Source organism: Talpa europaea, assembly GCF_964194135.1.
Source record: "Talpa europaea genome assembly, chromosome: 16".
Taxonomy (NCBI): domain Eukaryota; kingdom Metazoa; phylum Chordata; class Mammalia; order Eulipotyphla; family Talpidae; genus Talpa; species Talpa europaea.
This window is the reverse complement of record NC_140084.1, coordinates 10530952-10545273: the sequence shown is the minus strand read 5'-3', so window position 1 is coordinate 10545273 and position 14322 is coordinate 10530952. Positions and strand designations below refer to the sequence as shown.

At 38.8% G+C, this 14322-nt stretch overlaps 1 protein-coding gene across 2 annotated transcripts in view; it reads right to left on the bottom strand.

Moving 5' to 3' along the window:
- The window catches only part of PHLPP2 (PH domain and leucine rich repeat protein phosphatase 2), a gene marked incomplete at both ends in the record, with an annotated part of 64710 nt that overhangs the window by 45343 nt on the left and 5045 nt on the right, over positions 1 to 14322 (bottom strand). Inside the window, 2 exons of one of the 2 annotated variants that reach the window (XM_084256903.1) lie at positions 2041 to 2174; positions 11553 to 11818. In XM_084256903.1, the coding sequence (XP_084113029.1) occupies positions 2041 to 2174; positions 11553 to 11818 (400 nt within the window). Of the gene's footprint in view, positions 1 to 2040; positions 2175 to 11552; positions 11819 to 14322 lie in introns of those variants that run through there. The other variant, XM_084256904.1, reaches the window with a different exon arrangement.

The following is a 14322-nucleotide window of genomic DNA, read 5'->3' as shown; positions in this document are numbered from 1 at the left end:
GCAGCTTTGCAACCCAGCGCTCAACTACTGCGCCACCGGGGAGGCCCACACAAGACATTTTTTTTTTTTTAATTTTTTTTTATTTTATTTATTTTTTTTTTATAAATTTTATTGTTATATTCCCTATACAATTGCAGCCCCCCATTCTGACCCCAATCCCTCCCCTCCCGCCCCCGCCCCCCTAAAAGTGTCTCTGGTTCATAGTTTTTTGTTGATTTTGATTTTCACTTTCTTATAGTTATTCATTTTCCTGGTCCCTTATTTAAGTTTTCTAGATTCCTGCTATGAGTGAGATCATCCGGTATTTTTCTTTTTCTTTTTGGCTTATTTCGCTGAGCATGATCCCTTCCAGCGCCATCCATGTTGCAGCAAATTGCATGTGTTTATCTTTTTTGAATGCTGAGTAATATTCCATGGTATATATGTACCACATCTTCTTGATCCAGTCATCTATTTTTGGGCATTTGGGTTGTTTCCAAAGCTTAGCTATTGTAAACAGTGCTGCTATAAACATAGGGGTGCAGGTGTTCTTTGGAATTGATGTTTCTGTGTCCTTTGGGTAAATACCTAGGAGTGGAATTGCTGGATCATATGGAAGCTCTATGTTTAGTAGGTCCAGAAATCTCCACACAGCTTTCCACAGTGGTTGGACCAGTTTGCACTCCCACCAACAGTGCAGAAGAGTTCCTTTTTCTCCACACCCTCGCCAGCATTTGTTGTTGCTAGTTTTTTTAATATGTGCCATTCTCACTGGTGTAAGATGGTATCTCATGGTAGTTTTGATTTGCATTTCCCTGATGACAAGTGATGTTGAACATTTTTTCATATGCCTGTTGGCCATTTGCATTTCCTCTTCAGAGAAGTTTCTTTTAAGCTCTTCTGCCCATTTTTTGACTGGATTATTTTCTTTGTTGTTGTTGAGTCTCATCAGCTCTTTGCAGATTTTTGTGATCAGTCCTTTATCATTAGTGTTGGGTGCAAAAATGTTCTCCCAGTTGGTGGGGTTTCTCTTTGTTTTTGTTATTGTCTCTTTTGCCCACACAAGACATTTTTTGATGAAAAATTATAAATTAAATCTTTTATGAAATGTACTTAATAAAACTGGATTATGACATTATGTCAAAGTTGTAACAAGTATTCAGAGATTAAATCATTTGAGCGATGAAAGAGTTATATAAGAAGTCATGGTAAATAGTCATGCCTACATACACACATAATGTAGCTATTAATTTGGTTGTTTAATAAATGGATCCTATTAATTCAAAACTATAAAGCGTTAACTGGTTCTATCATGTACTAGTTGCATGACTTTGAAAAGTTAACCAATTTCTCTGTCTCAATTTTCTCATCTGTAAAATGAGATAATGGCTCCTACAGCATAAGGCTATATAGAGTGCATAGGGTAATTCACAAGCATAAAAACACATAAAAAGTACTCAATAAATGGGACTCAGTAGAAGCAGTAGACTGTGTCCTTAGGAAAGCAGTATTCAGAAAGGACAGTAAAAGTACATTTTAGAAAGTGTAACTTCATCACTGAAGTGATAAGGTAAAAAACAGTTGACGGGGTAAATGTACCAAAAGATAAGAGATAGTAAAAAATCCTAGATATAAAACCCACTAAATTCAACAATACATACATTTTACAGATGTACTGATCAAATTGTTAAATACATATGATGATGACCATCTGCTTCTCAACATTGTTGAACTACCGAGAAGTTCAAAGGCTTTAACAAGGAACTTGAAAATATAACTGATAAGGAAGCACAATTTGATCAAGATTTTGGCAAAGGTATATAGTAATTACAGTAAGTTAACAAAAAAATTAGAACAAAAATAAAAAAGGAAGATATTTTTGGCTTCTAAACCTTTCCTTAATTACATCTTAATTTGGTTTGTCCTTGCTGCATTTTTAATTATTTCAGTTAAATGTCTTTTAAAAAGGGCTTTGATAAAATGTTTTAAAAAATATATACAAGCATAAGTGGTCAACTTAAAGTAGTCAGCATGTTCACAAAGCTACCAATATACTCTTACCACCATAAAATTGAAGCATACAGCTGAGGTCAGGATTAGTTGCCTCCTCTTGTATACGCAGAGGGTCATCAAAGCCCAGTCTGGACAAGTAATCATAAACAATCTGAAGAGGTCGTTCAGTAGGGTCCAGTCTCCTGCTTACACAAAGAAAAACATTTGATATGTATAAAAATACTTGATTTATTTCTTTCAGTCTTCTCATATGCTCTCCATTCTCACTTTTAGATCAAGATTTATATCTATATCATATAATACAACTAATCTACATATAATACAACTAATCTAAACAAAAGTTCTCAAAGTTTTTGGGCCTTACAACTCTCCCATAGTCTTTGAGGACTCCCAAAGAACTTCTGTTTACATGAGGTATATCAATATTTACTGAATTAAAATCTAAAATTAAGAATTTTCAAATATGGGCCTCCCCAGTGGCGCAGCGGTTGAGTGCTGGGTTGCGAAGCTGCCCGCAGCCTCTGCAGCGCCGGTTCGATCCCCAGCTGCTCCCCGGCCACCGGAGGAGGGTCCCGCATGGCGTGCAGACCTCTCCTGCTGCCCGCTGCTCCCCTCAGCAGTGTACTTCGGTCCTTCTGCCTGCTCTGCTCCCCGCTTTGGCTCTGGTGAGTTCTCTCACCCTCCCGCACTTCTGACTGTACCCAGTGCTTGAATAAACAAACAAACAAATAATCTTTTTAAAAAAAGAATTTTCATATATTTATTAATTTTAATAATAATAAGCTCATCCTATGTTAATGTAAATAATATTCTCTTTTCAAAAAGATTCATTTATGCATATAAGAACTGGGGTACAGGCCAGAGGTGTGGGGGGTGGGGTATGAGAGGATTCACCAGAGACAGGGTGGGGAACAGAACAGGCAGATCTACTGAAATACAGTGTTGAGGGGAGCAATGGGTGAGACAGGAGAGGTCTGCTGTGCCATGTGGGTCACCTCCCTGGCCAGGGATCGAACTCATGCTGCAGTGGTTGCCAATAGATTCATAGTGCTGCGCCTTAACCGCTCACACCGCCAGGGAGAGCCCTAAATAATATTCTTTGAAATATGTCTTCCAAAATAAAACAAATTTCATGAAGACAATAGCACTGTTTAACATTTTTGTAAATCTCTTTAATAGCTGCTTTAATGGGAGATAGCTAGATTCTCAGATCTGCTTTAACATTTAATCTTTTTTTAAAGATTTATTTATTTATGCATACAAGAACTGGGGTACAGGCCAGAGGTGTGGGGGGGTGAAAGGATTCACCAGAGACAGAATGGGGAACAGAACAGGCAGACTGACTAAAATACACTGTTGGGCAAGACAGGAGGGGTCTGCTGCACCATGTGGGTGGCTCCCTGGCGGGTCGGGGATCGAACTTGTGCTGCAGTGGCTGCTGATTGCTTCATAGGTTGCGTCTTAACCCCTTGCGCCACCAGGGAGGCCCCATTCAGTCTTTTGTAACACTATTATTATGTAGCTGCTAAGAGTGAAAAAGTAATGTTTTATTATTAGGGACTAGTTTTGACCTCATGCACCACTTCTAAGAGTCTTAGGACTGCCACAGAATCCTCTGAGAACCTCTGGCCCAAACTTAAAGGCAGCAAAATTATGACATATAAAAAATGATACATGGCCGTAACTGATGTACTGATCAAACTGACAGATGTACTGATTTGTTGTGCTGTGGCACACAGATTTAGAGATGCAGACTTCGGGTTGTCAATTATGACCTAGGTACTACCGTTTCCACTGATGTCATAGATGACTCTTCCATAGACATTAGGAATGAGTGGCCCAAAATTCTGAGAAATTATTCTACTACATGTTCCTGAAACCACCACCAAAAAACAAGTTAGGAAAACCTACTATGTGTATTTAAGGGGTCTTGAAAAACATTAATCTTTGTCTTAAAAGGATTCTGTTTATAAAATTTAAGGATGTTGTTAATTAGAAGAAACATAGTAACTTGCCATAATGGCAAAAAGATGAAGGAATCTGGATTTTGTGATTAAAGAACTAGAAAAAAATATTGGCAATAAGATTTTAAGTAAAAAATAACACAAAATGGAAACACTAAAACACTAAGTATAAACAAATATATGAACATAAAATTCAGGAGTGGGAGTTATACTGATGAGTACAGACACACAAAAATTAACAAAGAGTTAATAACAATGTTAAGCATTCTCTCAGTGCAATGGCAGAATTTTTCTAAGAAGGATATATTTTAGGAGGGACTTCTAATAAAATGTATGTTGGTGGGGGTTCAATTAGCCATACCATATAAAGTCTAATTTAAAGATGACCAAGAACAAAAAGAGCTATCTGTATCTTCAAATGTCAAAAAGGATGACTTATTTTGGACTGCGCTAAAAAATGAGATTAGGAACAAGAACATCGCAATAGTTGAACAGGTAGATTTGGACTGAAAATAAGGAAGAACCTTAATAATCAGAGATGCCCAATAATAAAATAGACTGCCTCTCAAAATAGCTCACAAGGAGTTGGAGAGCCATCTGTCACATATATCTTAGAGTCCTGTAAGAATCAATTTGAATCAGATGACCTTTAGGGTCTTTTAGAACTCAAGAGTCTAAGAGTCCAATCTGAAGCCTGCTATTATTTTAGGATACAGAGTTTAACTTTATTTAAATACTTTAATTCCATATATTGATCACATATACAGGATCAAAAAGTACTACTTTCAGGTTAAATTTTAGCTCAGTTTTTCTATTTCTCTCTAGATAACCAAAAGAAATGGAAACATCTAATTATGACATATTTTCTGATCTAAAAAGGCTCTGAAATTTTGGAAACTCTCTTTATATATTTCCACCTAAAGGAAGCATTTTCCCAACGGGCGAAAAAAAGATCAAGAGAATCTCACATCTGCTCTTATTAATCTAGTATAAATGAGTAAACAAGAGATATTTTAAGAACTGCAAAAACAAGTAAAATAAGAGACTAAATCTATTTACTCATTAAACTCATCTGCTTAAGAGAGTAGAGAGTATGGGGGAGGAAAATGCTGTAATATGCTTACAAATCAATTTTGTGTTACAAAGTTCCAAAAGTTTAACAGTCTGGTAATTAGCTATTTGTTAAATTTCACAAATCAAAGGAAAATTATACACCGCAAAACAGTTAGGAAAGAGTAATACTGACAATGAAAAGTTCTTTTAAGCATTTGAAACACTTCTATTGCTTTAAGGAGAGACTACAACATGCCATTGTTTTAGTTTGTTTCTAAGGTTTCCAGGAGCTTCTACAATCCTTTGAAAAACGAATAAATGTATATATAGCCACCTCTTTCCAAGAACTCAGCCAATACAGTTATGCTATCAAGAGCCATCTAGGGGCCTCACAGGTGGCTCAGGCAGTTGAGCATGCAGTGCTGTGGAGCTGTCTGCAGCCTCTGCAGCCTCTGCAGCCCGGCCAGCCAGGGAAATACACACATGGCGCGGCAGGCCTCTCCTGCCTCGTCCGCTGCTCCCCTCAGCAGTGTATTTCAGTCACTCTGCCTGTTCTGTTCCCTGCTCTGTTTCTGGTGGATCCTCTCACCTTCTGGCACATCTATGCACATCTGGCCTGTACCCCGGAGGGAGGGAGGGAGGGAGGGAGGGAGGGAGGGAGGGAGGGAGGGAGGGAGGAAGGAAGGAAGGAAGGAAGGAAGGAAGGAAGGAAGGAAGGAAGGAAGGAAGGAAGGAAGGAAGGAAAGAAGGAAAGAAGGAAGGAAGGAAGAAAGGAAGCCATCTAGAGCTCTTAGCCAGCAGTAGTCAACAGCTACAGGTAGGATACATGTAAGAGAAAAGCAAATTTCATTTCAACAATCATTTCATAAGAATTCTAGTTAATAGCAGGAAGGAAAGTACCTATTAATAAAATCAAACAAGGAAAAAACTTTATATCAGACACCCTATACAGAGCACAGCAGTACCTTTCATATCAAATTCAGATTAAAACTCAATTCCTTATGACCTATAAAAATTAAATCAACAAATATTAAAATCAATAATACAAAAAAGAATACTCCATCCTATGCTAGAGTTGTCCTACATTTTAAAAAGGCTATGCCTATTTTGCAAATAAGAAAAATAAGGTTCAGGGCCTCACTGGTGGCGCAAGGGGTTAAGCACCGCACTATGAAGTGATCTGCAGCCTCTGCAGCACGAGTTCAAGCCCCAGCCAGGGAGCAACCCACATGGCGCAGCAGACCTCTCCTGTCTCAACTGATGCTCGCTTCAGTAGTGTATTTCAGTCAGTCTGCCTGTTCTGTTCCCCACTCTGTCTCTGGTGAATCCTCTCACCGCCCCCTCTCTTGCCTGTACCCTAGCTCTTGTATGCATAAATAAATACATCTTAAAAAAGAAAAAAAGTAAATTACTTGAAATATAACACATTCTTTTAGTTTTAAAATAAGAAATATGGGGCCTCCCTGGTGGCACAGCGGTTGAACGCTGGGTTGCGAAGCTGCCCGCAGCCTCTGTAGCACAGGTTCGATCCCCGGCCGCTGGGCGAGGGTCCCACATGGCATGCAGACATCAACTGCCACCCGCTGCACCCCTCAGCAGTGTACTTCAGTACATCTGCCTCTTCTGCTCCCCGCTCTGGTGAATTCTCTCACCCTCCCGTGCTTCTGACTGTACCCAGTGCTTGTATAAATAATCTTTTTTTAAAAATAAAAAATTAAATTAAATTAAATAAGAAATATGAAGCACAAAACTAAAGCTAGAGATATGAAATACAAAACAAGAATGTCCTTTTTCCACAGTAGTAAATCAATCCATTTTTTTTTATAACATCAGTATATGGTAAACAAAATTTCAGTGAACTGCAAGAGGTCACCCAGGATGTCAGTGACAGAAGAGAAATTAGAATTCAAGGTCCTGAGACCCAAGGTATGACTTTCTGTACTATTCATCGTATTGCTTTGCAGTATATCTTGAAAGACAGCCTATCACACACAGAAATCTTAGTCATTTTGATAACTAAGAATAAAATTGTAAGTAAATATATGACCATGAGCCAAAGGGTACTCCATCTTGATACAAGTGATACTGTTACACCCTTTCAGACAGACAGCAATGATCACACTAAGCTTTAATAGTGAGGCATTTATCACTTAGGTAATTCAACAGAAAAGACAGGCCAAACATCATGTAAACAGCAGTGGTACAGGAGACCAGACACTTCTGTTCCAACTACAGCTCTACAACCAGGCAGCTGTGGGAGTGTGCTTTTTACCTGATCTCTTCTCACTCCCTCACATCTACAAAAAGTAGGGAAATGGTCTCACAGATTCCGATTGAAGTTTCTGGCCTTCTGAGCTGGACAATTCTTCACTGTACAAGACTGTCCCATACACTCAGGGTATTAAGCCTGTCTGGTCCCTTGCCTCCTAAATGCCAGTAACTCTTCCCAGGGGTTGTGACAAACCAGAAACCCTGTTCCCACACATATTTCCAAACTGAAAGAGGAGGGGATACAGGCTAACAATCTAACATTTCACTGGTAGATGATCAAAGGCTCCTTCAAGTGTGGAAATTCTATAAATCAGTAATCTTTATAGACGAGTGACAAGAAGATACTACCTTAAATTGTCAGCTATCTTATAAAGGACACTCAAGAAGAAAGTACCTATTCCTCCAATTAGGTAACATAATATGAATGTAAGCAATTAAAAGCTGAGTAAGAGATCGAAAAAAGGTCCTTAAGTATGACTAAACCATTCAATGAATACCAGTTCTTCTCTTAGAGGGCCTTTAACCCAAACAAAGTCCACTGTCTATCTTGAATGACAAGCTGCTTGGCAGTACCTGTTCGACCTTGAACAAAGCCTCCGTTTTCCTCATCTGAAAGGGATACCACCCTAACTGCCCCTGGAGCTACTGGGGGCATTTAATGAGAGTATGTGCAAAAGAACACAAGACACAGTGACTAGCAAAAGAAAGCACTTAAAGTTAGTTACAATCTACCATCATTGCCATCACTCTGGCGGGATGAGACTTCTTAAGATCCTATTCCAGCAGTAAAAATAAATCATTCTCGCAAACCATCGTTCATGTGTTTTCAGTAATTTTCTAATCAGTAATTTTTCAAACAACTATTTCATTACAAAATTATCAAAGCCACAGGGCTAAAAAGAGACAAACTCTTAATTGTAAGTACAGTTTAGAATCAAAGTAAATTATACCACATTCAGATTCTTAATTAACTACAAAACTAGCAGCAGCAAGCCAAGTCAAGAGGGTTTCTCCACATTCCTAATATCTTTGCACAAACACACATTCACATACAAATGAATGAGTAAGTGAATTCCATCAATCATGACCAGCTATAAAGTAGGTCAAGGCCTTCCAACTGATAAAATTAGATCAGAATCAGTGTTAAGATTTAGAAAAGCCTGAGGATCACCCAATCTGATCCCTTTCTTTTACAAACGAATTTAGTAAATGTAGTTAACTGGCAACAAGGAAAACACTCAAATGCTAATTTACTTTTTTTTAAAAAAAAAAGATTTATTTTTATTTATTTATACAAGCACTGGGTACAGTCAGAAGCGCGGGAGGGTGAGAGAATTCACCAGAGCCAGAGCGGGCAGACTGAAGTACACTGCTGAGGGGAGCAGCGGGCGGGCGGCAGGAGAGGTCTGCGCTCCATGCGGGACCCTCCTCCAGTGGCCGGGGAGCAGCGGGGATTGAACCAGCGCTGCCAAGGCTGCGGGCAGCTTTGCAACCCAGCACCCAACCGCTGCGCCACCGGGGAGCCCCCTGTTAATTTACTTTTTTCAGGAATGAGTCCAAATCTTACAAGGAACACATAATAAACCTCAGCTTATTTTTTAATTTGAAAATGTATATGTCATTTTATTAAATTCTCTGAAAAATTAATTTTGGAGAAACACTTTAATGTTCAAAATAGACTAAAAAAGGGCCTCCCCTGGGGGCACAGCGGTTGAGCGCTGGGCTGTGAAGCTGCCCGCAGCCTCTGCAACACCGGTTCGATCCATGGCCTCTGGCGAGGGTCCCACATGGCGCACAGACCTCTCCTGCAGCCTGCTGCTCCCCTTAGCAATGTACTTCATCAGTCTGTCTGTTCTTCTCCCTGCTCTGGCGAATCCTCTCACTCGCCAGGGCTTCTGACTGTACCCAGTGCTTGTATAAATAAAGAAAGAAATCTTAAAAAAAAAAAAAAAGACTAAAAAAAGCAGTTATCACAGGAATGTTCACATATGTTGCGGTTTTTCCTGTTTCCAAGAAAATGAGCAGACCACAATTTTCTACCATCTAAAGACAGTCACAGAGTCACTACATTTGCTTTGGTCACTGCAATCAGGCATAAAGTCTCATCTGGCACTAAAGGTATAAGACACTGATTGATGATGTCAGATTCCAACCTCTCCTTTACTAAGGTAACCGTGGCTTACACCACTATATGTTTCAGGAGTACAGGTTCACAGTTGTTATGTTACGGCACCACATCCACTACTAAAGTACCAGGAACTCTCCACGACGGTCCAGAACCCCTCCACCCTCTGCTCCCATCATCACCACTTCTACTAATCTCAGTCCTGCAGTCCGAATTCAAGAGTTTGTTTTGGTTTGAATAAACCTCAGTTTAGACTTTTAAAATAACATCAATTTGTAGCTCAGCTAAAGGTGTTACTATTATTACCACATTTTTAGGTGTAAGTTAGAGCTTCCTTTCTCACTTTCAACAGTACTCAATCCACAGCTTTAAATTGTTTCAAGACATTTATTTATTACAGGAAAGGTGGGGAGAAGAGGAAGTCAGTGGTCCGGTACTTAAGGCACTCTTATTTACAGTTTAATTCAAAGAACAGTAACTTTTTAAAAACTCTGAACCAAAGAGTTCATATGAATAGTGTAAGGCTACTATGAGAATACTTTTCTTTTTTTTCCTTCAGATTTATTTTTATTTATTTATACATATAAGAACTGGGGTGTAGCCAGAGATGCAGGGGGTAAGAGGATTCACCAGAGACAGAGTGGGGAACAGAACAGGCGGATCTACTAAATACACTGCTGAGGGGAGCAGCAGACAAGACAAGAGAAGACTGCTGCACCAAGTGGGCTAGATCCCTGGCTGGGACTGAACGCATGCTGCAATGCCTGGCTATACTTTGATAGTGCTGAGACTCAACCCCTGTGCCACCAGGGAGGCCCCAATGCTTTTCTTCCTAATGTTTATCTAAAATATTTTAAAGAACACGCAAATGCTTTGTAAACCTATGAAAATATGCTCACCTTTACTCATCAAGATAAATGAAAATTAAAATGATAAAATAACCAAATTTTTATCAGATTTACAAAAATCCAACTCATTAGGCTTGAAAAAATATTTGTCCTTGGAATGCTGATTTTTTGGTTCTCAAATTTTGAAACTGTTGACAATCATTTCTTTCCCAAATAAGTATGTACTCAGACATGAGTGTGCATCCACGTTTATATATAAAATTTAACACTAACATTCTGCAGAATGTTAAGATGGAAATAGGTACACTTTTGTACTATGAACTGAAGCGCAACTTCTAGGTAGAGGAATTTGACAATATCTATCAAAAATTAAAAATGTATACATCCTCGGGCCTCCCCAGTGGCGCAGCAGTTGAGCGCTGGGTTGCGAAGCTGCCCGCAGACTCTGCGGCGCCAGTTCGATCCCTGGCTGCTCCCCGGCCACAGGAGGAGGGTCCCACATGGCCCGCAGACCTGTCCTGCCGCCCGCTGCTCCCCTCAGCAGTATACTTCGGTCCTTCTGCCTGCTCTGCTCCCCGCTCTGGCTCTGGTGAATTCGCTCACCCTCCCGCGCTTCTGACTGTACCCAGTGCTTGTATAAATAAATAAAATAAATCTTTAAAAAAAAAAAAAATGTATACATTCTCTGGCCCAGTAGTTCTACTTGTAGGGGTTTATCCTACAGATGACTTCCACAGAGGGAAAATCACAGGTACAAGCATAGCTACTGCAGCACTATTTGTAGAAGTACAAAATCAGTCTGAATGGTAAGTTGCGAAAATTATGATACTCATAAAATAGAGCACTATGCAGCCATTAAGTAAATGAAAACTATTTAAATGTTAATATGGAAAGATCTTTATATTAAGCGCACAATGTGTTGCATATACTACAAATTTTAAAATTCAAATAGACACAAACTCATACATGAACATATCTAATTTTCACTCTGTACCCTTTTATACATTTCAGTTTCATTCTTTTACATGTATGACTTTAAAAAAAAAAAAAAACGTATGTTAAATGTAGATAGCTGACCTATGGCATAAACGAAATGAAGTCACCGTCAAATTTTCCTTTGCAGATAATTCTCAAATTTAAGAACCATAAAGTCAGCATTACAAGGACAAATCTTTTCAAGTGTAGTGACTCCATAATCAACATCAGTTCCAGCACAATGAAAACCCTACAGCCCACCTCCAAATGGCTCACATTACTTGTGTGATGGTCGTAATGTGAGGGGTAAAACTCTGACCTTACCTGACCAGGTCTCCATGAAGTTGTAAATAAAGACTTTCCCTTCCCTCTCCAGCACATATTTCTGATGCTGGTGTCTCTACTGTGCAAAGGACAAGATGCAAGTCGGAGGAGGCGGAGGGGGTGGTTGTAGTGGCAGTGGGTATCTCTGCTCCATAAAGGTAAACACAGCCTCTCTTCACATCTTCTCTCAGCCAGTCTCTCTCTCGAGAACCAAACCTGCTTCTCCTATTCAAACAATTTCTACTCCCATTACGTTTCATATTTCTCTAAAAAAGATCAAGAAAGAAATCAGCTAGAATGTTTGACTGAATTAGACATTTCACCCCAAACCCCAACCTTCCACTCTATATTGACCAATACTCCACAGAAGTATCATCCCCTCCTCACAAGAAGCCTTCTGCATCTGCGATGCTCATCCTTAACTTGGGAAAATTTTCTTTACTGCTAACTGTTCATGTCTCTGGAAATCATTCTCTGATCCATTCTTTTTATGTTTTCAGAAAAATATCTGTGCATCTACTACCCAGCTTTCACATATTTCCATTTTCCCATATTCAGTTTAGATCATTATTCTACACACACGTGTGTATAAAATTATTCTTACATTACACAGCTGAAGGGACCTGGCATCCCACCATTTCCCCACCCATTTCTCCCCCAAAACACACACTCTACTGTATTTGGTATTTATCATTCCATGCATATTAATGTTTGCCATATGTATATACCTGTAAGTAATACACAGTATTGTTTGACAAGATTTATCTTCATCCAACAATTTTAAAATGTGGTTCAATGCTGTTTTAGAAATATACCCATGTTAATACACCCAGCTGATTCATTTGAGTTATACTCCATTTTATAAGTACACTGCAATTTATTATTCTGCTGATGGCATTTAGTTTGGTTCTAATTTTTTACTGTTGGAAACAATGCTGCAATAAACATTTTTGTAGATGTATCTATACGCAATCTGAAAGCTTCTCTAGGGTCCTGACTCTCTACTACATATTCCAAATAAGCAAGTACAGTATCAACACAATATAAAACATTGCATAAATAGTCTTCCTATTCCCATCAGTTTCCAAAATATTGCTGCTGCATTTGATGAATTAGGTATGTGAAATTCATGCATTTTGAAGTTATCTCAAACAAAAACAACTGCTACAGTAATCTAACAAATTTCTAAAGATCAACATTTACCTACTCTATTTTTAGGAGCCATTTATGTTCCCTTTAATAAAACAGAAATTTCCACTAAAAGTTACACTGAGATACCACCCTGGTGTCCTCTCCCACTGCCTTTCCTCAGTTTCAGGCATATTCAACTACTAAGAGTGTCCAGAACACGCCACTACTCTGCAGTTTTCTTACTGATCTGATTGAAACAGCCTTCACCTTGTCAATCTGACTAGTTAGCCTCTCTGTGCTGTCTATGGAGCCTTCCATGGCTCCCACCTCGTTACAAAAATTTCTTCCCAGGCTAATTTAATCCAATTAGTTTTGGCAAAAATTTGAACAAACTTAGGGGGGTATTATACAGTCTTATAGTGAACCCTACCTAACATCCATTCTTTGTACCAACTACAAAGTAATTAAATACTTTTGCTACTATCACTTACTGGAAAACGGAAATACCATAAGCAAATTAAATATTATTTTTGTAATTACTGAAATTAAACATTTGAGAGTAACTAGCACCTAAAATTCAATTTCTAGGGCCTCCCCGCTGGCGCGGCGGTTGAGCGCTGGGTTGCGAAGCTGCCCGCGGCCTCTGCGGGGCTGGTTCGATCCCCGGCTGCTCCCCGGCCACCGGAGGAGGGTCCCACATGGCGCGCAGACCTCTCCTGCCGCCCGCTGCTCCCCTCAGCAGTGTACTTCGGTCCTTCTGCCTGCTCTGCTCCCCCCTCTGGCTCTGGTGAATTCTCTCACCCTCCCGCGCTTCTGACTGTACCCAGTGCTTGTATAAATAAATAAATAAATAAATAAAAATTAATCTTAAAAAAATATATAAAAAAATTTTTTTTTAAAAATTAAAAAAAATAAAATTCAATTTCTAAAGATGTAAAAAGGGGAAGGTATCCCACATAGGAAGAAATAACAAGTATGAAAATGGCTATATTGTTTTAATTTAGGCTAGCACAGCAAACTTGATCATTTTCTAGATCTTAGGAATTTGAATATGGCTATTCAAAACCATAAGGATTATTACTGATTCTAACTTTAGATAGCAGGATAAAATCTTGCTATGGGTAGGAACTAGGTCTCTCTCTCTTCTCATCAAGAACATTTTCTCAAAGTTGAACATACAGGAAATTACAAAGAGCCTACAAGTACTTATTTTATAAACACAGAAGCAATCATATTTGCTCCATTAAACAATTTTTAACCAATGAGTAATTAACCACTGGTTAATTTTAAATACTTCTTATTTTTTAATCTCTGGAAAAGTCTCACTGTTGTTATATGAAAACAGTATTCTATATGGTACAGTAACATTTATACATAGAAGCTTTACATTCTGCACTGAGTGGAGAGAAATTTCACTCACTGATATCAGAGAACAAATAGATACTATTCCATAAAACCATCAAAAAACTCCTTTAAAGAAAAATTGTAAGGTCAAATAATGGCCCACTAACCTTCACAATTTTAGATAACAAAGACATCAGGAAGTTATTAGTTCATCCACTATTTTACCCCTGTAAGGATTTTTAACAGTTACATTTTTAATCATATACATTTTTCCCTTAAGACTATAAATTCCGGG